General features: G+C 39.0%; 1 protein-coding gene across 1 annotated transcript in view; it reads left to right on the top strand.

The window, feature by feature from the left end:
• LOC135497656 (homeobox protein DLL-1-like) overlaps positions 1 to 25,597 on the top strand; it is a 34,152-nt gene extending 8,555 nt beyond the window's left edge. The window contains exon 3 of the mRNA XM_064787487.1: positions 16,734 to 25,597. Within this exon, the coding sequence (XP_064643557.1) occupies positions 16,734 to 17,120 (387 nt within the window). The 3' untranslated portion in view covers positions 17,121 to 25,597. The remainder of the gene's footprint in view (positions 1 to 16,733) is intronic.
• The last annotated feature ends 665 nt before the right edge of the window (positions 25,598 to 26,262 follow it).

The following is a 26,262-nucleotide window of genomic DNA, read 5'->3' as shown; positions in this document are numbered from 1 at the left end:
TGCAGAAATAAATAATACGAATTCTTCACAGCATTGAAAAATTTAACACCCGCTTGTATAGTTTTTGAATACATAAGAAATTGTTTGCTGAGGTATATCATAAAAATTTTACTTGGTACCCCATTTCGTGTCTATCACTACCACAGTCTTGCGACTCACGTAAACTCTGCTAACAAAGTTATAAAGAAAACAGTTATACATGTATCTACTAAAAATGTAGGCGAAAACATTGTAGCGAAGCAAACTTAATATGCTAAGCCAGTACTGTATACTGTATACATGTATGTCATTTCACCACATCTTTTACAACATACATGGGTTTTGTAGAAAAACTTGTGTCTCTGTTTTATCTATGCTAACAAACTCCGTAGGAATGTCTGAGGAAATGGCAGTTAACCTTGGTGTTATAGTGTGAACAATATCTCACGTTGTTGGCCGGTAATAACCTCCATGGCGTTATAATTCTCACGCTTGAAGTCCATACAACCAGTCCTATCGCAAAATGTGATCATTCCTTGCTAATTCTGTTAATTTACTGGTCCGGTATTGTCAAGCGGGAAGGGAAGAGGCAATTTGCAGTTCATAACGATTGCCGTTAGATCAGGAAGCGAGATGTGTCATAAAATGATGCGGGTTTTGGGATGGGGGACTCATCATTGGTTCCATGCAGTTGAAAAATATAAAACAAATGCCGGTTAGATCAATTTTTACCCGTGAGGTTCTAGATCTGTGACATCACGTTGCAGGTCTTCACGTATATAATATTTGGCATGTTGACAGACAGTCATGTACTAGTTGCGTGCAAAACAAATTCGGTCGGAAATAAGTTAGATTCAGTTGCAAATAGTGTACATCAACAGCATCATCGGTAATTCCCGTTTGAACACGTATCGTTTTGGGGCAGTGCATGATGCAACAGACATGTACATGTATCCCCGGCATGTATCCCACAAAATGAGCTCGTATATCGACAACTTTACAGTTTTATTCGTAGTGTAAACCAGCGTCCGACAATACATGTGATGTTTAGTGTACTCTAGCTTTTAGTGGACGTATCGGTCTGCACGGAGCCAGACAGCGTTTGAGCATTTGATTTAATTTAGCCCGCAGACGACGTAAATAAAGGACAAGTTATGTGGTAAAACTACAAAATCCCCAAACTGAAGTGGATAATACGGATTTAGTTAGTTGGGTTAAAGTTTTAGGCGAAAAAGATTATTCTTTAATAATCTGACAGCTTAAGATTGGCATCTACAGATCTACGCTGATTTTCTTTATGTCGGAGTGAAATCTTGTATTCAGCCTTTTATTGAACAATTACTATCTTATAACCCAATTAACATTTTCTCGCATTGACCTATTGTCGGACGATCATAGCTTCTCAGTTTTTTTCTTTACCTCATGTCTGCTGTCTCCATTCCAATTGTCGGATGGCCGTTTTACTCGTCCGTGGCAGATGTAAAGTGAAATAATTGTGTTCGATCTCTTTATTTCATGATAACCTGCGGATCAAAAGGTTTAACTTAGCAAAAGAATTTACACGAAATATGTCACACTTCTCCACAGTCTTCGGTGATTACCTGACTAAGAACGGATTGAGTAAAATAAAAATTTACAAATCTACTGTACACTCCAGCATACGCAGACCTTTTTCAAACTATTTTTTTATTCTTTCATTTTTCAATTTGAAAATCTGCTTATATGTATGTCTTACTGAGCACCTGTCACATTTCTCGCGAAGTAATACTTAATGGAGCTCTGGCTTGTCAATATTAGCAAATTATCCCCTTACAGGGAATGAAAACTTCACGAAATCTCCAAATCCATATTTATATAAGATATTGAAACGGCGGTTAGGAAAGGCCTAAGCCTTAGCTAAAAATAGCGCCTGAAATATTGAGCGCTGTGGTTTTTTTCAGACTTTTTATGTGTCGTATCTGACTGTCAGTGAGAAAAACTTGTGAAACAGCAAAGGGGACATGTGAGTGGTGGAAGTCATCAGCGATTCTCTCCATTTTGTTTTGTTAAACACAACAGGCCGAATTACACAAAGACAAAATCAGCATAAGTTCAATCCGTTTTAAAAATCAACCAAAAAAGTTGGAATTAAGTCATCACACTCTTGTAAATTTATTAGAAAAAAAACTATGGTGATAGGAGTATTTTTTGAAACAATGAGGGATGTCAACTTCGGAATGGCACTTTTGCGTGAGTCCATTCATTCATTCAGCGCGAATCTGAGTAAATTAATTTCCACTTCCTGCGCTCGCCGACGACGGAAGCAGTCCTCTCCACTGCCTCGCGTCTTGGGAGTTAGAAATCAATTCACGGCAGATTACCTGCTAAAGTGATTCCAATCAGGCATCTCAATGTCCCGGAGATCACTAGGACCGTTACACAAACTTATTGAACTAATGACCAATTAAACCACAGTAAGCATCTGCGGACTTGTACTATCATAGTCCCGCGGTGAATACCTTCATTCACGATCTGTCACGAATGGCGTGAATTCAATTTCCGTAATCTATAATGTATGAATAACTGATGATCCGAGTTGCGATGCGTGCATGTGCGTAAATATGACATTATCAGTGCCTTAATTAGCACGATCAACAGTTTCTGCTGGGTAAGCAATGCGTTCATTTTGCGATTATTCCACGCTCATATGCCCTGATGTTATGATATTGGAAAACAGAAAGGAAAATGTTGGACTGGATTGCCAGGAAAGACTAACATCCAGTCACTACGACAAACGCCTCATAACGCAATATTTTTAACACCAACGTATTTAATCAAATTATTGGTTTAGTTCAAATTGCAAACAAAAGTTGTTATTCACTGGTTTATCGGACCAAACTTAACATATTGTTGCGCAGGAAACGATGGGATGCTAAAACTAAGCGGTGTCACTTCCGATCAATAACGCACTGAGCTGATAAATGTGTTTACAATCATATTTTTGTTTACTCAGCACTTCGTGTTTGAGGAATGATTGCCTTTCAGACTATTTAAGGCATTTGTTGAAAATAAAACACCGGAGACTTGTTTGTTTTTATTGGATTAAAATAGGTTTAGCGTATTCTACCACATTATAAACGATATAGATTCGTATTATGGTCACATGTCGCCAGGAAATGTCTGGAACTTACTAACATAATGAAGTGCCTTAATCCGTAAGATAAAGTGCCGCTGTCGGTGTCAGACACCATTGCCAAATTCCGGTGTCTAAACGAAGTAAAAACAAAATTAGGAAAAATCAGAGGAGATTTTAGCGCGAATTTGTCGATTTTGTAATAGGGTTTTTAGTGTTGATGACACGTTCGGTTAATTCTAAAGCGCCAGCGACAACCCGTAGACGATGTGGCGACGTTCTGACGTCCAGGCCGGAAGACCGTGGGAGTCCCTTGCTGTTGCGAGGGTGCCAGCACCACGAACAAAACCCTGTCCGGCCAAGTGACCAGCGGTCCTCGTTACCAAGCGATGCCCTGACAAGAAGGGCTGGACAGCGCTTTGTCCCTTGAGCAAACACGGGGCGGATATTGGTTTTTCCATTGTGGTCGAGATTCGTGCTTTTGTGGAATTTCCAAATAGATCTTCACCAAGTTTCAATATTGCTTCTTCATCATCGTCTAATCCATTTAGGATCCGTTTAGAAACCATTGACGTTGCTCAGTCTCCCGTTCCACCTTCATGTTGACTCTTTGATGTATGGTATTTACTCAAGAAAATCCGCGTAGAAAGAGGTTATCCTTTTGAAACTCTGCATAAGTGCTTCAGTATACAGCGATTTTGTTGTTGAACAACATCAGCTGCTTTCAAAAGAAACGTATATACTCTATTTTTCAACTCTTTAAGGTCAATAGGATATACTCACGACTTGACTTTTTACCAGAATTTCAAATTGAAAGATAATCAAGAGTAGCCAACTGCCTTGAATATGGATAAGAAGACTGTGGTCAACATTAATGCATACTTGTACTTGTGCAGAAGGTGTTGCTACCTGAATTTACATGTAGGTGACCTTATGACAAAAGAGTGTACACGTATTAGCACATATCTTAGTGAAGAAACACCAACACGCAAAAATATTGCCCTGTGATGTGATCCTCGAAGAAGATTTTGTGGGTTGGTGCTACCAGGTGTTAGTTTTTGATAATTTTGTATTTTAGAAAGATCTTCTAGTGTATGTTGGGTCATAACTCCAACTAAAGTCTCGGTACAGAATGTTAGCCCGGTGACAAGGTCCTGTACATGGTGACCCATGTGTCATGTAGGTGCACTGCGGCTTAGCACGCCTTCTGTTCTCCAAACAAAAATACCCCACCATATTGGCATGCAGGCTGGGCTATTTCCCTCGTATTCAGTCCGCCCATTCTTCTATTATCACGGCCATGTATCTTATCTACAATCCGATCTCTTACCATTCAAGTCGAAATTGCAGCCCCGCCGACCAGAATAAAAATTCTCCTGGCTTGATTGACAAATCTTCTTTTGCTGATATTGGAGAATGTCGGTTTCTGTAGAAAGTTTGGTGTGAGGTTCTGATAACTCTCTGTCACCATTCTGGCGAAGATTGATTTATTGTCGTGTTTTTATAATATGCTTGTTTGTTTGCCTTTAAATAGAGTACGAGTTATAAACGTCGGAAGTGACCGCGCTTCAAGCAGACCCCCGCAATTCCGATCTTGATAACATTTTCGGTGCAATTTGCGCACAATGATACTATTCAGTCTAATATGATGCATATCGCAATCTCTTAAATTGGTGTTACTCCCGGGTTTTCTTTTAACTAGGTGCGAAAATATGCACCTTTCAATTTTTAGTGGGAACTCGAGCTTTCCACATAACAGACAGTTTGATATTTAGCCCCAGACATTGTATTGACTAAGTGCAAGTATGCAAACATAAGAATTGGAAACCAAAACACGATAATAATCCAATTCATGTAATTGCATCAATTTATAGAGGTAAAATAGAATAGAATAGCATAGAATAGAATAGAAAAATAATTTATAGAAAGCACAGTTCGGTTTTGTGTTAGAGAACCACGCTGGATCGTCGGATGTCTATAACCGGGTAATTCCTATAACCCGTCATCGAATTCCTATGCATTTAATCGAATCGTCATAAAATTGAAAACCCACTTCTCATATTTAATCTAATTGAAGAACAGAGTTCAAATATGACCCCGATTACATTTTATAAAAAGCCACTTAATATATGACAGTTGTGTATAGCGCTTAGTGGTCGATATGATTCAAAGTTAATATATTTCAATACAAATTTTTAGTAACTTAACACCTGAAAATATCGTTTGAACAATTCTAGATGAGTAGCCTCGGGTAAGGAAGATCGAACTGGTGGTTACCCGAGTACATAATTATTGTTGGATCACATGGCCTGACGCTATGATGTTGTGCACAGAGGCAATATGATGCTTAGCCAACACCCGCCGCCGGGTTCGGGATCAGGTGTCGAACCACAGCTCTACATATACCGATATTGTCAAAGCAGAAAACGATATTTGGAATATTTCATGTTGATATTAGCCAAATAGCGTAGGTCAGATAAACTGAGTGCATCAGTAAAGTCAATCTATCTGACTATCAATAGGTTTTAGAAAGACAACCATTACCTCTTGTCTTGTTATCAAATATGTCAAAAACCAATTATTGGTGAATTTGTCCTCAACTACATTTTGGGTGTTTTTGAATAGAAATTGATACCTCCCTGTCTGTGTTGGTTTTCTCACCAAACACTGCTCAGGTGGAGCTGCCATATAGCCAACAACTTCAGCCGCTCTCTCGGTTACGACATATATGTTATCTCCACCCTTGCGTGATTTGTCCAAACAACCAAATACCTCCAGTCCATATCACTTCCTTAAACAACGCCAAACATTTGCGAGTTCCATTGATTTTTTTGCGCGTTTTTATCAAATGTTCAAATGTAGACTTGGAAAATAACGACAACGCCCATTGTCTCTAATTTCAGAAGACTGAGATAATTGTCAAACACGATTTCTTTTGCAGAAGGACAGGATCTGTTTCCGACACTAACAACATGTCACAAAATGGCAACTTTTTGAAGAAATGATCCCTTTTTGGCTCTGTTTTGCATAAGGTGCAACAGTAATAACAAGAACTTAAAGAAATAACCTGATCATTAGTACATTACATCAAATCATACAGCGTGCGGTTAACTACAGTTAATTAACTGAATATCTGTGGAACTTGTTTTGTACATTTTATGCCTTCGCGTGCTCGAAATCATTTTATTGGTTTTTATACTTTACGATGGGAGGCCAAACCTACCAAGCATTGGCGGCAACATCTGCAAATCTTCTAATCTTATGGTCTTATTCATGCTCTTAGCGACATGTCAGTGCATCAAAAGAGAAATCACTTTCTAATAATTTCATACGCTCAATTTCTTTATAAAATTTCTCCTATTTTCCGAGCGTTTATATGCTAAGTTGACGTGACATTGTCAGTCCAAGGGCCGACTTGGGTGGCGACCCTTTTGGAAGGCCCTGCCCTCGGGTATCATAGCCTTAAGCCCTCATCAATCATGATATGTCAAAATAATCATTTACGTTCATTTATAACATATTCATATAGATTTAACTGCGTTGCTTACAATGTTTAGGAGCTTGCGAGCGAAACTAACGAAATAAAAACTGCTTCAATTATTCTCGTGTTTTCTCATTGGCAACGAGAACAGAAATTGGACGACAATGGTAATTAAGATGATTCCATCGACTATTTTTTCACTTCTCAAGTTGTTCTACAATTTCATTATAGTAAAGACACCTTTAGGCAATTTTCGTAATTCCAGATGCTGAATACGAGTGTTTTTATAAGAGATTTGTTTTCGCCCCCTTTTGGCAATCCTTGTCATAATTGGATTGTGTTTCATTATCCTCGTGATTCAGACGAAAACCACAAAGTAGTGGCTGCATGTATCAAGAAAGGACAAGGAAAGAACATCTTAAGAAGAAAACAAGGAAACATTTCAAATCAAATTGTCTCTCGGCCTTCCTTATGACACACTATTCGAAAATTATTTTCAAATTGTGTCATTGGAAAACACAAAACATATGTGATGCAAAACATGACGAATTTTAAAAAGTTGTTAGAACTTCTTTCCAAAAACGCGGAGTTTAATTTGCGAAATTGTACGAAACGCTGTGACGCTTTTGAAATTTTAAAAGCATCTTCAGATTCTTTGTGGATGCTCATATAACTGTATCCCTCGCGTTGTTGACATTACGGCTCTTGAGTTCTCTTGTGGACTCTGGCGCACAAAGTCCCCGGCACTCGAGACCTCTCACCTCTAAACAGTTCTTAAGTGCTACACAATTGCTGTAAAGAAAGTTAAACATGGCTGTGGTTCGTGGCAGAGTCATAATTGATCAAAATGATAAATGGTCGGAAGGGGAATCACACGACTTGGCCTTGACGAGATTTTCTATGACAACATGGAGAACATATCCATCATCTCTGACAAATGGACTCCGACATATGGGGCAAGGGTAGCAAAATGAAAAGCTCGACCCCGCATTTCTCATTGTCAACCTATAGCCAGGTGTTTGGCAATTGTTGCCATGTATTAGATAAGCTATCATTCTGTGTTGTATTATGGTGATTATTCAAGCCTGGGTATCAGCTAGGGAATACGATGATGGGTTGCTGCCGAAATGTGGTGAATTGGGTGTCCAAAAGAAATGCTATCATGAAATTTTGAAACTTAATGTGTCAACCAACGATAAAAGTACCAATCGAGAATATGGATGCAACCAATTCAATAGTTCAATGTTGATCACATTCTTTCCGGACTGTCATAACTCAACTCACTCTTGCTTTAGTATTGATCTTACAACATGTAGGTAAAGTAGGGTACTTTTCGAAATATTTAACAAACCAGATACAGTTATACGCATCGAATATAACGCAAAGCTTCTAAGCTTCGAAAAACAGGCTCTTCTCTCACGAACAAGCTCTAAGAGTTTGGTTACAATATCTTAATTTCTGATGTGCTTCTTAATCGCATTCGCATTAGAATCGAGCGTCTCCACAATTTGTCTACCTCTGCTTCCTGGGCCTTAAGGTATCGCCGAAATATCAACATGTTTACCTTGGAAAATCAAATAGAAGCCAATATAGGCTGAGGATAAAAGAGACTGAGTGGACCAATGCCTTGGATGACCATTAATCTTGAACCTACAATGGTTTTATTAGCAGGGGAGGGACACTAGAGGTCAACTTTTGATGACAAAGTTGGGAATGGACCTTTGATGAGCTGGTCTGTTTGAATTGACTCCAGGCTATGGGCGCCCTTGACCAAATAAGCTGAGGCTATCACCTTTAAAGTCAGGGAGGATGACGCTGACTTGGAGAAGATACAGTAGGCAAAGTTTGCAATGTCAACGAATTGTTCTATTTGAAGTTTTCATATGAAAGCATGGAATGATATTTTCGACGTTGTTTTATCATGACATAGACACTATCTATCATTTTTCCCAACATATAGCTTAATATCTTTCATTCAGAGTATATTTCAACTTGGTTACATGTTTTGTTATGATGCGTGTGATATTTTTTTCCTGGTTGGTGGCTTACCGGGTGGACCCGTGTGAAGTGCGCTGTATTCCGACACCTGTATCTCGGATTTCATACTTTGAAGCGACGGAAAAACTTGCCTGTGGACACCTCCACCCAGAGTATCAAATAAACCAAACCAATTGCCTCGTTTACCAATCGTAAAGTAGGAGAAACTCGTATCGCGTAGATTTAGTGTCTGTCAGGTGTAGAAAGATAAACGATTTCCTGATATATTTGAGATGACATGGACAGCGCCACATTTCATAGCGCCGCGTTAGAAATTGGATAATTCTGCAAACTCTCACGTTAAGTCTCATGAGATTAGTTACTTCTGTTATTTATGGTCAGGCTTCTTAGTGTCGTTGGTGTTACGCGTGTCCCATAATAAAATAATTGGCTTTATCTTATAAAGCGTTATGTGATTGTTGTAACGTTACTCGAGAAAGTGAGACAATGTAATATTCAGGCTCAACACAGGTTAAAAAATAAGTGTTTAATATGGGTGAACATTGGTTTCAGTGTCATTTCATATGTACATGTATATGTATGGTAACCAGAATAAAATTTAAATTTCCATCGCAACATATAATACGTACAATTGCGTATCCAGTCTCGGTGAACCAGTTCGCACCAACATCGATATTCAATGCAATCTATACCGTACTAAAACGAGTTGCTGGCTTACGTTTCAAAGTTCAAATGTTTCTGCACTAAAGGTCAAGTTGATAATGCTTCTTCGTATACTTATCCGATGTTACCTAATGTTTTTTGATGGACTTAAAAGAGGTATTTTTAACAATTATATAACAATGCTTTGTTTTTAAAAACTCTATCAAGATGTTGTATAAACTTTAAGACAGATGCCCTTTGTTTGATATTGTAAAAATACAACAGTTGTTCAAGCAAAAGTCTCGAACTGTAACCCTTTGACGTATTGTAGATCTAGTAGGGCCAGTTGGTTGAGTCGAGTCCCTTTCATCCAAATTTTTACTCTTCTAATTTTCAACATGTTCAAAGGCACACTTTTATTATGACAAATGACAAAAGGCCTTTTAACGTTAAGCCTAAATCTGTAATTTCACTGGAAGACCGCAGCGCGTTTTAACTGTCATTGGTGATTTTCTCAGCACGTACTCAATTCATCTAAAACTGCTGCAAAAGAAAGACACGGCCATTGTTCATTAAACGTTTTAACTTTTTAATTCTCTAAATGATATGATTTTACATTCAGTCCACGCTTTGAAGTAAGCTAACAATTCGATTTTATGACTTTTTGCTTTGTTGCGAAAATTTCCCGAGTTCGCCACTGTACACCGCCATTCTGCGGGCACTTAAAATAACTCCAGGTGTTGAGATGACAGGAGAGGTCCCTCTCCTCGCATGCCGCTGTGACGGAAGACCGTGATCTCGGGTTTCCTCGCGCCATGACCGCGCGGTAATGCGAGACGCGGCGTTTCAGCCATACCTGCGTTAACCCGATACGTGATAATTTGGCAGGCGCTGGCTCCCGGTCCGCAGCGGGGTTCCGACTCTCTGAGACTACATCATGCTTTCGGTACTGCATCACCCAAGGCACATGGCCATGCATTGTTTTCCTTCGCTAACATCAAAAAGTAGGATGTAACACTGGGGAAAGGAATGTAAAAGTGAATATTGTTTGAAACTCTCTTCAGATTTGGAAACCGAAATAACATTAGCATAGCGGCGAGGGAACTATGGAGTGATCGGCGTTCAGGGACACCGTTACCATATGCCAGGGTTACGAGAGCGCGTCTACATACACACCACATCATAAACAATAAAAACTGCCAGTATTGCGAACTAAAAGACAGAAAATCATATCTTATTATTTGTTTCAAACTTTGCGTGTCTAACTTTGATACATATCGTCTGCGACATGGTGTAATGTATCATAACATCAACATACCTCGCGCTCAGGCATCAACGATCTAACGATCATCGGGCCCATTGGGGAAAGAGCACATCTTACATGCGCAATACATTTTTTGACCGAAAAACGTGGATGACAAAGGGTATGACTCCTTCTCACCGAGATGTCCAAAACAATAGGATACGGCGCAAGAAGAACAATCATCTCCCCTTGTCTGAATCATTGCTTCCGATCGGCGGAGATTCCTTTCAAACCAAAATTACAGGGTACACACCAGAAGTCACCATGACTCAACGAAATTGATGCGACATGAAGAAACTGGCGCTTTTCGATCTCATGCAAACAGTGTCGAAATTAGTCGTAAGATTGACAGAAAATTATACAGTAGAGGTTAATTAGTCAATTTGATGGCCTTATTGATTTCCGAAGCATGATTCAGTGTAACGTGAACCCATCACTTGTGCATTTAGTGTAGAAAATGCACTATTGTTTCAGGTCAGTGCATTTGCAATGCACATTGAATGGGGATATCATTTGGTTAATCCCGCGGCAAATACAACAGATGCATAGTCATAAAATAAGGGTTCTGATGGCTTTCTTCTGTTTTGTCATACTTTCTGTTTGACACATTGATCTCGTTATTAAAACATTAAATACAAATGTATTACCCTACAGATCTCATTGGAAGTTAATGTATAACTGACTCTTGGTAACAACCAACCTCAGATTAAGTTGCGTCCGATTCTTCATCTCTTATCAGTCAACTTCTTAATCGGGACAAAGAATCAAGCCTTGGTTTCTGACGTCTATCGCCCCGGGATGAAACTAAAGCGGCAGCTAGACGACAGTCATTTTGATTTTTGGCAGTCACTTCCGGTTCCGGAAAGAGTAGGAAATGTGATATTTGGCGGGAATTAAAGCGCTGCCATTTTGAAACCAAACGTTAATCAAGGTCAATCGTATCTTTCAAAACTCTACAAGTAAAGCCAAAACCGAAATGTGTTTAGGAGCCAATCTTCCGTCGTTCTTTTTTTAAACTAATGGTAATGCGCGTAGGAGGCATGAGAAATGACCTAGATAGCCCAGTGACGTCACAACACCCGGAAACGCGTTTCCCACAACTCGGGCTAGTTGGGTGATGTGGGTCAGTGCGTCACAAACGAACCAGGACATGCAAGTAGATAAGCATCTAAACGAGCGAGCCCGTGCTTTACGACGTTTACAACTCGATAAACAAAGAAACCTTACACAAATTCTATCGGAGTCGCTCCATAGATTCAGCAAAGAAAAGTTTCCCGAAGTCACCCGTATCGCCATTGAAAACTTTCACCCTTCCGGCAGCGACTTGGACGGCCTCAGTTTTCTCAGTTTTCATACACTCTCCTTTCTTAACATACCTCGAGCAATATAGCATTTTTATGAAGGATTGATGTCGGGGGCTTTGTAGTATGAAAGGTCTTGTCACCGGCGGCCGCCCTGGGACAATGCTTGCCCATCTTCTCCGGAGAGATACCAACGTCTAATTATCTGTAAATTGGACGAGATTTTCCATTTCTTCGCTGACAAATTGTTGTGGAGATTTTATAAATATTTATGTTGGTTGCCTCTATGTTATGAAACACGCTTCTTGGCGTCCAATATGGCGTGCATCTTTTTTGCAGTCTCGATTCTACTACTTCCTATTCTTAATTTCTTATTCCCAGCCCTCGGACAAACAGATAGAGCGACTGGTTTGTTATGTCCTACTCTGTCTCCGTAGATTACGACCAGTTTTCACTGAGCACTAATTAATTCGATACCAATAACCAGAACAATGTGTATCGAGTTTTTAAAAATGCTGTCATTGACTGTCACGTCCTCTCTGTTGAATCAAAATCCACCCCGCCGCGCTAAAATTAATAATTCAATAAAGGAAACCACACAAGGGTCTTGAAATATTGTTGTCGAGATCTCCGATATTGCCAACACTGTTATTCAACAAAGCCACTCTCGGGTTTTAATTAACTGCCAAGTGTGCTTCCTCAGGCCCTCGGGGGGGTCATTGTCTTCCCCGTGCGCTGTCTGCTCCGTGAAGAGACGGTGGAGATCCTAGGATAGATAGGGGGGCTAACCGGCTAGTAGGTGCTCGAGGGGCTCGCAGAGTTGATACGGAGTCTATTAGGCTAGTTTGCGCTAGCTGGGTAGTTAGGCCAAGGGATGCTGTTTCTCAATGCTTCAATTCGATGACAAGATGGGTATTACGTGTATCTTCCTAATGTATTTTCTGACTCGTCAACGTTTTCTGATACTATTGCCAAACAGCTCCACTAGAAAAGGCTAGTTTTAGGACTTAGCTTGGTCAGGACAAACGCTTTTTTAGAGACAGGTCATGGTGTAACCGGAATCTGTGTCTCTTCGAGAATATTGACTGATTGACGGAAGGTGCATTGCTACAGAGACCATTGATTAAAATATTCATGACAAGACAGGTGACATTTCTAAAATGTTTGTGGATCTTACTTGGTCTAGCCTTGCACATTTCCTATAAGGCTAGTTAGTGCCGTGATTGGATGTTAGGGCGTTACAAACCACGGTTGTGTAGGCAACGGTTCCAACGCCCAGGCTTACTCAGCCGGGAAATATTGACTGTAAAGCGCGTCCGCGGTCCGACCTGCGTGGTGGGATGTCGGATGGTTCGCTCCAACAAAGTGCATATCGAATATTAATCCACTTGATTTAATTAACCAAGCTGAAATTAATTTTTCGAGTAGGTGCGAGCGGATGTAACACACTGTGGGCAGAGGTAGTCTTTCGTTAGTCTGAGCAAGTCAGCGCAGCAAGACAACTCGTGAAATTACAAAAGCAAATCGTGTGTTATTGAGAAGCGTTATAGAATTCACGCACTACAATTTCACTTAGAAAGATACTGAACGCTGCCTGGGTTGATATTGTAGTATAGTATAAAAGGCCTGTTATTTTGTGGTGAAGCAGAAAGAAGAGTCACGGGGAAAAAGTCCAATTGCAATAATGGTAAAATGGTTTGGTCTCTCGGAATGTTAATACGGACAGCCACGGCGAAAAATTCCACCCACTTTCGTAGAATTATTACGTACTGTGTTATTGAATATACTCAACAAATGTGTACTGGAAAAGATATCGTATTTTATTACCAGTTGAATATTTTTTCTTTGTTTCAAATCAATGAATAAAAATCAATGTAAGGATTAAGGGCATAAGTTCCGCACAGATTTGAAGCGTTGCATCAGCCTATCCCTCGGGACTTTCGATTTTTTACTCTTGTCTCTCGCAAACATCACATACCTAGGAAAGAGCGCCTCTAAACCAATTAATAGTATTTTGACTTTTATGGTTTCTCGCAAAATGACTTGATCGAAATTGTTGTCAGTATTGCTGATAAAGAGGTGAGGCAGTGTATCAAGTATACGAACCAGCAAAACTATGCCGCCACCGCCTCTTGATGTATGCATCGTAGACGAAAACGTCAAACTAGCTAAACCTCTCTAATGCATATGTTAGCACGAACGCCATGAAAATGCTGTTTAAAGAAATCTCGATGAATTATAACTATGGACATTTTTATCGATTGATAACCAGACTCCGGCACGTAACCCGATCCTCTATCGCAATCATATCTCTGTGACATCCCTCCGCATAGCCTGAGGCAAGCCAGCCTACCATTACACCGGGCTTAAGGACAGAAATATCACTCCGGGCTGACGGAGTTGTAAACGCCTATTGCGCCTCGGGGCCTCCTGATCTAAACGGCGTGAACACCCATGCCCATGGGAACTACGAAGGGGACATGCCCAAAGTTAGCAACCGAAGTAACACATGCCCAAAGTTAGCTGCTGTTTTATTTATGTACATATGTTGAAGTATTTCTCCTCAAAGTTTATTCATCTCAAATAAGTATTACATTTTAAAATTGCTATTTGAATCCATTGAAAAAGATGTAATGAGAACGAGTGTATCCCTAATCACATGCCAAGTCGGAACACGACGTCATGACCATCAAACCATTTTGTGTTGCAAACAAATTGTCTATGCAAATTAAACATACTGAATGGCATCGAACGACCATGTGCATCTAGCTTAAACTGAATACTCATAACTTGTCTTATATAATTGACTTACAAGCAGTGCTCTTCTCGTGTGAATGCACGTACTATACATTTTATCTATACATCATGTATATAGCACCAACTCGTGTTTACAGAGTGCGGGGAGTCAAAAATACATTGTCATGGTCAGAACTATGATCTTAAATATATATGTGTATATCGATGAACACGTCGATATTTTCATTGATTTCTGTAAGAAATATGATCATAACAGACTTGGACTTAATACCATCTAACCTTTTATTGATTGATCAGATGATCTTTGTATCAATAATAGCAAGTATTAGTATGGATTACAGGGCGATGTGAGCCAAACTGACATAGCATATGTAGAGCGTTTAAAGGCAAACGTAAGTTGAAAAAAATGAATTTGTAATTGCATCTGAAAATTTCCAACGGCGTAAATACGAACTTTTAATATGAATTTTAACACAGCCGTTGTGTGGACAGATATACACATACTATGTACACCAAGTTTCAGCAAAGATGCATGCATGATAACTGCCATACGGCAGGGTGTGATAACTTTGTTTCCTTTCCCTCGATTAAATACGATCGACGTACCCATTAAAACATGAAAAAAACCATGAAAGTAAGTCGCCTTTTTGCAATGCATTTGAGAACGCCAAAATTCCATTGAGAAACTAATTTACACTACTGCCAGTGTCAACATCAAAGCAAAATGATCATCAAAAATCGTTTTTACTGCCAAAAAATGATGCGCCATCGCAATGTTTCAAAATACATCGGTTTGAAATTCATGTCAACATCAATGCAAAATGATTATCAAAAATCTTTTTTACTGCTAACAAATGATGCATCATCGCAATGTTTCAAAATACATCGGTTTGAAAGTAATAGAGCAAAAAATAGAAATACGTATCGAGGCATTTTGTGACTTTACCCTCTGAAAAAAAACGTGTTAACTTTGAAGAATAGTATAATTGATCAAACAAGTTGTTTCATTTCCAATATCAAAACCTGCCCATGGCGAGCAATACTACACTACAACACTGGTGTTGCTAAAATTAAAAACGAACAATGATGAAATTCTGACGACGTGGTGAAGATTGGAAATATGCTGAACTTTACACCTAAATATCATGTTGCATTTGAAAGCCTTCCGTTGCATTTGAAAGCAAAGTTGACATGATAGCTACTTTCAGAGGTGAAGTTATTCCGTTAGTTGTTTCCCGTTCAGTAATAGCACACTTATAGCACTTGTGTGTTGATTTTTTTTTTGTTCACTTGAGATACAGAATGCATATTTAGTACGTGTTAATAACAAATTTTAACAAACGATCTTCAGCTTACAAATTAAGGACCACCTCGTACAGGCAGTTAGGCAACATTTGTTTATGCTTGTACCTTGTTCAGGTATTGAATGGTTGATAGCACTGCACCGATACGGATTCGTGTTTTTTCCGACGGATACAACCCGCGATGGAGCACACGGTACAATGTACACTGTAAAACATGCTGTGGGTTAATTACGGACTCCAATTATTTCTGGCGGGATTCGAAATAAATTACAACAGTAATTGCCTAGAAAATTGCCCCATGAATATCATCAAATGTTATTTGAGTCTATATAATCAGAGAGTGAAGGAATTCATCACAATACCAGTACCAGTATCAGATGACGTCAGCACTGTGTTTTAGTTGTGCATTCTACGTGCCGCCCTGTGCATTACACAACATGTACTACACTTCAGTGCTTTTGCCGTTACCTTTTAAAGCAGGGCCATTGATAGATCCAACAAGATGACCTACCCAGGTAGCCTTCTAGTGCATTGTGGAATAATGCATTACCTGATGCACTATGAAAACCTCTTCCTGCGGTGCTCTAGTAGTAAATGTCTGGCTAATGTTAGTCCTACATTTGAGATCTTTGGTTCTTTCCTTTTAAAATATGTTTTGACCGTTCTATACTGTTCTACTCCAAAGTCCGGGATGTTTTTTTGGGTTGTTTTCAGATTAGCTCTACTGGGTTGGAGAATTTTCATCAACTGGTAGACTGCATCATGAATCTTGCAATTTCAGCTACTATACCTTCCCTCACCAAACTCTTCAGGATTATTTAAAGTTTAACCTAATTGCGGCTCTCTATACTTCCAGGTAAAAATATGGTTCCAAAACAAGCGTTCAAAGTTAAAGAAGATCATGAAACAGCAACAACCCTGCCCCCAAGGACAAACACCACCTCAGTCACAGTCAACGACGCCGCAACACAACGGCAACGGATTACAACAGACGCCGCCAACGCCGCATACGCCGACCCCACAGGGACAGTCAGATGGATCAACACCTACGTCACAAAATGGCCAAACAAACGTGCCCCAGACGAACAATATCTCAGTCATGCCACCTCATAGCTCAGTCAGCCCTACGACAACGTGGCAGGAACTCAGTCCAGCCAATGCCCCACCCGTACCCCAATCATACCTCCCGCAATACCCATGGTACGGACAAAATTCTATGTGCCAAACGTCATTACTCACATAATGACGTCATAAACATGGCGCCTATGGAGCTGGGACTGGAAACTAATTTTATTAATATGAAAATTTTAAACTGAAATTACTTAGATTTGCACGGCGTATATTTGTCTGATTTCTTCTATATAAAGACAGTCGTCACTGAATAGGCACAACGGGCATCTTTTTAGAGGACGTCTCATCACTGAATTGATCGGCCAACTCCGAAAATGTGGAAGTGATGTAACTGTAGTATATTCGAATATTTCGCATTCCAAATAGGCAGCATATCTTGGAAATTCAAGAAAAGGACCAGTGTATTCTCCGGCAACATTACGACAGGGGTTCGTGGAAAAAGTTCTGTTCACCAAGTCTTCGTGCGTAGAAAAGTGTATAGACCTCTTCATTGCAAACCACGTGACCGCTAACCACGTGACGTGGCTACTTCAGACGTTCTATCACATGACCTCTGACACTTCGCCATTTCGCTTTCATGTTATTTTGTAAGGTTACCCGATTCCGCACATTTTTGTGTTTGTTCTCAAAAATATTATATTTCAAGTGTTTGAAGTTCGACATCAGAGTGTTGTACCCTCAGGCCTCCGAAAAGGTTATTTTTGCGTGATAGGAGCAGTATTGACTCGCAAATTGCCTCCAAATATGTGAATTTTATTGCCTGAACTATCGACAACTGCGCGTAGCGAAGTCATTTTTCATAACCTCTCGAGATTGGGCGGGTTCAGTTTATGGAAACGAGGCTGCGAAATAAAGTGTGTGTATATAATATATACGTATATATGGATTTTTTTAAATTTCGCTGATGATAATGTATGACATTCTAATTTTACATAACGCGGCGCCGATACACGTTTATTTCAAAATGGTGGTCTCACGTGTGTCATACTGACGTCAACAAGATAATGTAGACAAGACTACGTCACTATATTTTTGTTTTATGATGTATATTCCGTGTAAATCTAAGTGTTCAGACAATCCTAGTCGTTTTTATAATTTGGTAATGTAAAATACATGTATTAACTATTGAATCGGGCAAGAGAATCGGGGCCTCTGGAGATGAGGATCTTGTCTACCAAATGAGGTGGTCTCATTACCTTCATTTTATCAGGTGTTTTGTGCAAGCGAAATCGTACGTAAAGTATGCCCCACTTTGTTCTTTTGCAAACGGATTTAAGGGACAATTTTATGGTTTGAATGCATTCCTTTATTTAATTGTGACACGGCTAAAAGAGAAAACCCACAGTTAACCCTCCACAATCCATAGCACAGTTTAATTTTCATAAGCGTCACTAGGTTATACAATGTATTTGGATGTAGGTAAATGCATTTTACTTTACTGTTGAGAAACTACCGCACTGGAGGGTGAACTATTCACAACATTTACCTTTTGATGCTGTGACATATAATGCAATTTTGTGATTTTCTTGTTATTTTAAGAACTCGAGTTCGTCCAAAAGCCCTTTTTACCTGTCTTCCCTCGATAGTAGCTCCTGACTCCTTAGTGCGACGACTCTGACCCCTTAGTTTGCATTTGTGTGAATATATCAGCGTGCTAGCCAAAAAAATCAACTTCATCTATCTCAAGTTTGCCCGATGACAATTGCATCATTCTTTACTAAAAACAGCAAAATTTACATGCCTCTTCTTTTCGCGACAATGTGTAATTAAAAATTTTCACGATTTTGGGATTCATCACTAATTTATCTAAATGTTAAAAAGAGAAAACCACTGTCAAGGGAACAGGCTGGTGCATTTTCGTATTTTTGCGAACTGTGAAAAAATTTTCCAATGTAACAATCGCAATTTTTTTTGGTGCATCGATCTTATTCGTAAAAAAAAACCAACCACATTTGGGGGTTTATAGTATCCTCGAATCACTCTCTTTGAAGATACGAGCGCGTTATTGCCAGAGACTCAGAACTGCTACAACAACCACTCCTATTTTCAACTTCTGTCTCTTCTGTCTAACGCAGCACTGGTCCCTGCCCAACCCATTATGGCGGAACCCATGGCTATCTTCGAAGTCAGCGTCGCCAGCACTACTGTTCAGCAATGCTAATACGGCAAACTTGAGATAAATCAAGATGATATTATAGATGGGTAAAACATAAGGTGAATCTCTTATTTTGTGAATGTTGACAAAAAAATATGAATTGTTCTGCTGAGAATTAGAGCTATAACAACGAGAAAAATATGGTTACAGATGCTGACTCCTTAAGGTGAATTATTTTTCTATCTTCCCACGAAAAATATGCTGATATTTATGGAAGTATGAGAAGTGTGTTGATGATAAGAACTAGAGAGGTTCTAAGACAGCCTTGTACAATTAACCGAAGTCCATTTCCTCTATGTTGGCCCCGATGAGGAATCGTCTTTATGGTAATTATAAAGTTCGGCCTACAATAAAAGTGAATACATGACTTTTATGTAACAGCCATCCCGTGTACCGATGTAACCATACGTTAATCAAAATGGACTTCAGCAATAACAATAATGCTATTTATTTGTCAAAAATGTAGAATGTTAGATAAATAGTGTTCGCGTTATCTTAAACAAGCGTTCGTTGTTCTTAGAATCTCTTGGTAGAGGAGAGGTTTCTCAACGTCCCTAGTTACGGGAACGGCTACGCTGCGGCGGAAGGGTGATGCTTGAATACTGTTGGTAGAAGCAGCAGTTTTCTAAAGGCAGTATTCAACCGGCCCATCACCCGATACATCCTAATGAGCGCCGATATTAAGGAGAGTATTTCATAGATTTACCTGGGTTTCTCCAATTCAATGCAAAGATAGACACTAAGCGGGCTTTGTAAACAGAATACCGGAACAGGCAGACTGTGCTGCTCATAGCATATCTGAAGGTGTAGGGAGAACGATACTGCCTCTTATAAACTGCTCGTAGAAGTGTTGGATGCCACTATGGTGCAAGATGCACTTTAGACCATACATGCACCGCACTCCTTTAGATAAAACCAGCAATTATTGAGGATGACGCCGAAAATCACATGAGTTGTAGTTGCACTCGTAACACATGACGTAGCTAAACCCCTCTAGTGTTTCTGTGTGAGTCGTAAGCCTGTGTTCTAGGCAAAAACAAGCCAAACTGTTACATTCAGTAACTAATTACAGTAATGTCACATAGGAATAAGTCATTTACAGTGAATGGAAATTATGAGAAGCCCGCCCGATTCGTATTGATATCTACATGAGGACGTATTTTTAGCCGATCTAAATCAACACTTCCTTCTACTATACAGCCTGTACATATGAATTAAGCCTGCGTACCTCCGAAATGTAGAGAGGCATTCCCTACAATTTTGAAGCGTAATAAATTTTAGCACGCCCTGCATGTTGAGTACCAATTTAAATTGCTACAAGCGTGGTGGTTGGACCACACCTCATTTCTGTCAACCAATCGTAAAGCTTGTAATAAATTTCATAGGTTTTCTACCAATTTTCTGCATCATGCTCCTAACGCACAATATTTGTGCAACGGATCCAGTGTCGTTGATACCTTGGTATGATATTGTGTTAAAGGCCATCTCCATTCGTTTAAAAATGTGAAAGCTGAATTTGAATTTGATATTTTCAACTGTGTATATTCGTACCGAGTTGTAAATGTAATCTCAACAAATGCCTTTGTCTAGAATGATATACAGGTACTATAAAAACCATGTTTCAGCAAATTTGCGTGCATAACAACTGCGTTATCACTTGTTAATTTCCATTTACTCGATCACGAGTAAATACAATATACACGGACGGTGCGGGCCTTTAAATTAAGTACAATTCCAACTAACTTTTTGTTGTTGATCAAAAACTTCCCATGAGCCTTTGGGTCGGAGTCGTCGGTGAGATCCTATTGGTTGATTCGAGGTGTATGAATATAATAAATATTAATGAGCATGGCTATTAATGCGCATGAACTTTATGATCAAACCTAGATTTTTGGATGAATCGCGTACACATTTGCTCTGAATGGTTCTATTTTTGAGTGTTTTAGAAGGGTAAAGATTTGATAAAATCGCAGCAAGATTTAGTGCTTGAGTATAATTGACTTTGATATTTTGATGTTTTGTGCAGCAATGGGAGACGGTTTGGTTTCTTTCAGTTAGATTTGTAAAGTATCGGGTCAAAAATAATCGTACATGTATGTGAATTATAAAGTTATTTATAACTTTATTTTTTGAGTGCAAGTGTTGGATGTAACACAAAAACAACATAGTCAAACACATGAAAATTTATGAAAATATATGGCATGAAATTAAAACACGTTTTCTATTCATTGGAGTGGCAGTTCCAGTTTATAAAACTGTTCACAACGCAACGGTCTCTGCTTCATTATCTGAGCTGGCTGATTTACAAGCGGAGTCACAGAGACGTTCTGATCAAGACCACCTTTAACTGCCCCAGAAACAAGCGATTTATGTCGCTGCGACCTGCAATTTAAATTGCAGGCGACCATAATCGCTCGTTTGCGTTGGTCACCGCACTTCGAAGCGACCTGTGAGTCAATATCAAACCCAGCCATTTCTAGTTTTACCGTCAGACGAGAGATTTTTTGTCGCTCATAGCAGCGATTAACATTGCAGGTAGCTGCGATCGCTTGTTTGCGCGGCGCTTCAGAAAGGTCATGCCTGAAATGTTATCATAGCTCTTTTCGGCAAGAAGGTGTTAAACTTTGTTTTAACATTTTCGAGCACGTCCTCGAAGCATTCCACAAACCAACAAACGTCTACTTTCGCCTCTCAGCACGATACAATGGGTCACGCAATTCAAATTCGTCATCGCGAAGCAGTAATTACATGTAATTACATATAATTTTCTATTTGTATTCCTGTGTCGTGAATCATGAACTGCAAAAATATAGGCCGGGTGAAACATACATCACGGAGGCTATTGTTATTGTGTGGGGCTGTGAACAAAAGGATATTGCTGCAACCAAACGGAGAGGAAGTAGAGGAGGGTGGAAAGATTCAATTTGAAAATGGTGGCCCGGATGTTGAGGATGAATTCCACTTCATTCTTCCGCGCACTGCTTAACCACTTGATGTGGCAGAAGTGCATAAAATACGAACGATTTTTGTTCTTTGTTGCATAGTAATACTTTTAAGGAGAGTATTTACGTTCGAAAGAAGGTTTTCATGGTGAAACTCAGATTTTATAATCGTCTTTGCTCTTAGAGTGAAATCAACGTTGCCACTGTGATTTGAAAATTCAAATCGAGCATAGGTTACAGGCTGTCTCCCATTGCGTGATTGTTACCATGAACGACGAGAATAAAACTTCACTTTTTACACTAAATTCACATCATTATGTCTCTTTGAATGATTTGTATGACTCACTTTAGGTTTGTATTTGAATTTGAATCGAATAATGTGCGTTTCTAAACTCGTGTTATATTTACTTCTGCGGAACAGAAAAAAATCCCAAACATCCTGCGAAAAGTTTTCCTAAATAAGAGCCCAATCACTCCCTGTGTACGTCCTCGCGAGTGTCGTAGCGCAGTTTGCAGAAACGAGAGCTTCCGGAGAAATTCAAAGTGTTAAATTTATCTATTTTCAATGGTATACATTTATTTAATAAGAACGTACCTGTATGAATATTGGGAAATACACGGGGATTATTGGGCCTTTATTTTTTTATTTCGAAGGCGACTAACGGCTTTTATTCCAATTTCGAAGAACGTTGACAATGCTCATTTTAAGATATGGTTTAAACTTGGCGGCATTTTTTCATGCAAAATGGCGTGTTAAATTTTTTGTTTTTGTGCGAATATCAATCCGCGGTACCTAAAATGACACGAATTTAGGAACTAATTTACTGCATTCTGTGTAACATTTTACGAATATTTCTGGATTTTGTAAGTGCGCCTCAGTAGATTCTCCATTGTGAATTGTATTGAGTGTGTTTGGTTAGTGACTTGACGTGAGATATTTCTCTGTGTTTTATCATTTCGTTGGATTTTGATGATGTTACTTTAAGCTGGGTTTAATGCTTTATTTTAAAGAAGCGAGATGATGCCTCTGTAAAAAATATAAATGTCCTCCAATGAAACACGAATTGAAATACGTTCAAACCTGGGTAAATGAAGAATGCAAATACATTTTATTGTTTTTTTCCATGAACTCATATTTTTCATAAGTTATCTGGTTAAGGCCGGCTTCATCGACACCTTCAGAGATACCAATATATCGTGGTAAGTCAATTTTTCGATTTCCATGGGTATACGAATCGAATTATTTTACCGTGACTCCATTTTGTTCCGGTCATGCAGACGAACACGGTGTATCTAACGCATATGACTGACTTGTATTTCTTACTAAGTATTCTGAATTGTCTGAGTATCTGTGCAATATTGTCCAAGCGTCACCTAAATAACCTCCACGCCGCTGCGAGCGAGCTTGAGAAGATTGAGATCCCCTCGCAGCAACTTTTCCGTATAAGCTAGACTTCAATGTACATAAATACAACTGAATTTTCACAATTTTATCGTTGGCGTGTTGACCCTGCACTTCCGTGGAAGAGTGGTACATTACGCTTATTTGCCCTTGCCTATCGAGCCCCATGAAGCTGATTCTTGAGGGTCGATGTTATGAAAATTTGCCCTGATACCTCTTTGATAAGACAGTAGAACAAAGGTAATTTAGGCCTTTATAGGTGCGAGCGAGCTTTGTTTAAAGACAATATACCATGTATTTGGCTAGGCCTGAATTCGTTCAACCACGAGGGATAAAAGGGGGAAAATAACGTATGTCACTTTTTCAGCTATACCATCTTTCTAAATCGTGTTCAATTAACATATATTCACGTGTCGAATACTCTCTCTATGTTCTCGAACAAGTGCTCATACAATGTTTTATGACTCATACCCCTAAAAGGCATAATATTGCTTTCAGCTGATATTACATTGCGTACATGTATGTTGTCTGTGATACCCGTTAAAGACGCAAAAACAAGGTCTGTTCATTAAATAATTATTTTGTAATTTGAAGAACTGTGTAGTGTTTTGGCCAAACAGGTGCAGTGATTTTTCAGGCTACAGTAACTAACCATGTATGTAGGGGAATTGTATTTCGGTTTTTCCATTCTATGTGGTTAGAAAATTACCACGGTGACCTATCACCCTTTTTTTCTTTCGTGACTGGACAATCACACAACTCATTTGCTTATCTGAGGATCATAAGACAAAATCTTGATAATTCGTACCGCTGCAAAAGGCATTTTAGAGCTGTACGAATAGTTTTTTCTTCAAGAGGCTGTAAACGTACTGTAAGCTTACTTGTGTTGAACTTTTCCAATTCAACTATTTACATTCTGAATAAAAGCCGAATAATCATTTACGTTAGCCGTTCCCTATATACGTCAGGATATAGTGATTGTAGATACGTTTCTGACCTTCATGTCGAAAGTACCACTGAAAGCTGCAGAATCCCTAATTTCTTTCTGAGGTGTCATGTATAGTTAAAAACATGGTAAAATTTGAGAGAAAATACATTAGTACAGTGCAGATTTTCTGAGGATAAGCTTGCTCGGAATGTAAGTTAAATTATCTCAAGGAAGGACACAGATTTGTGCCTGTTGCTGATCTTAACATTGCCGAGAGACCTGATCAAATGATTTATAGAGAAACTTGACATTTTTAAGAAGTTTACTTCCTTCAACCACTCATTTGAGAAGATTCTCAAATTTTAAAATGTTATAGTACGCAATCCTTAACTTTTAGTACGATTAAATTGAACCAATCAAGATCGATTGGATAAGAAATACCGGGACTGATGTGCAAAGGATTATGGGTAATCCAACTCTGTACTGCCAAATCACATGACCTTCGGTCAAGGTTATTACAATCGGTTGATGGATGGATAGATTAACGTAGTTGCAAGACGTCACTCTTTTACTATAATTGCTTCTTCTTTTTGAAGAATATCATAGGGACTAAACCCCATTTTGGGTAAAAGGTCGAGGTAAATACGTCATCTTATTATTCGCTGCTTGAGAACCTTAGTGATAACTTTTCATACATGTAATATGCCATGCACTATGGTACTATGCACTGGAAATAACCTGGGTGAATAATCACGCAAACCCAGAGTTCGAGGTTTGCGGGTTAACCGTGTTCAAATTTGAAGCAACATTTTGTGGGCGAAAATTATTGGCAATTATCATAAGAGTGTGGCGATTTGATTTTTTTTAACAGTAGGCAAATCTTTAGTAAAATGCATTGGCCCAAAATAAACAACGTCACAATACTCCGAATGAGCGGGAAAGAGGACTTTAGAATTACAGTCATAGTTTATATTGTAAATGTATTTATTGTCCAAATTTGTACATAATAGCCAATCTCGATCCTAGGCAGTTGGGAATTTTCCTGGGACCGAGGTTGTACATGTGTATATTAGATAGTGAGGAAAAATCGTCATGTTTGACTTGCATGTGACATGGTGCATCTCTGTATAATGTAATAAAGCTTTACAGCCATTTTAAAGCATATTCTGAGTTTCATTTTCTTCATTTATTTCAGATTAAAATGAATTCTCTTTGTAAAATGTCAAACATGGACGGGAAACTCCTGGTATCGGGCTGTTGATATAAAAAGGGGGTAATGATGTCCTACCCCCTTTTTGAATGACAACTTAAAGAATATGGCGACAGAAGCCATCGCCCGAGATTACTGTCTTGTAGCAGAATCCAATAATCTCAGGAATTTGTCTTCAAGGGACTCAGATTCACTTTCACACAGGTGAAAGATCTCGCAGTGTTTCCCATGTTTCAGTATTTTCCTTACTGGTTCCCTTATTCTGCACGGAATAAATGGACAACTAACCTCAACAACAACCATACGAGGCTATAGTTTTATTGTAGAAGAAACACTCTCACACAGAAACACTCTAAAATACTACACCGGTGTAATTAGTATGACACTTCACTGTTAATTAATAAATACTAAGTAATAGCCGTTGTCTTTTAGTTTCCAAAATGGCGGAAACTTTTATTATTTTTTACCATAACACCTTCCGGTTTTCGCACCTCCTTTAACAGGAGAATGTGTTAATTGATAAATTAGTTATTATCTGATCTTACGAAGCACCCCATGATCTACTATAGTGTTAGTGTGCTAATTGTTGTTTACAGTGATACAGGTAATTTCTCGCA

Source organism: Lineus longissimus, chromosome 13 (assembly GCF_910592395.1).
Source record: "Lineus longissimus chromosome 13, tnLinLong1.2, whole genome shotgun sequence".
Taxonomy (NCBI): domain Eukaryota; kingdom Metazoa; phylum Nemertea; class Pilidiophora; order Heteronemertea; family Lineidae; genus Lineus; species Lineus longissimus.
Note: the sequence above shows the minus strand (reverse complement) of the source record. Positions and strands in the feature narration are given on the sequence as shown.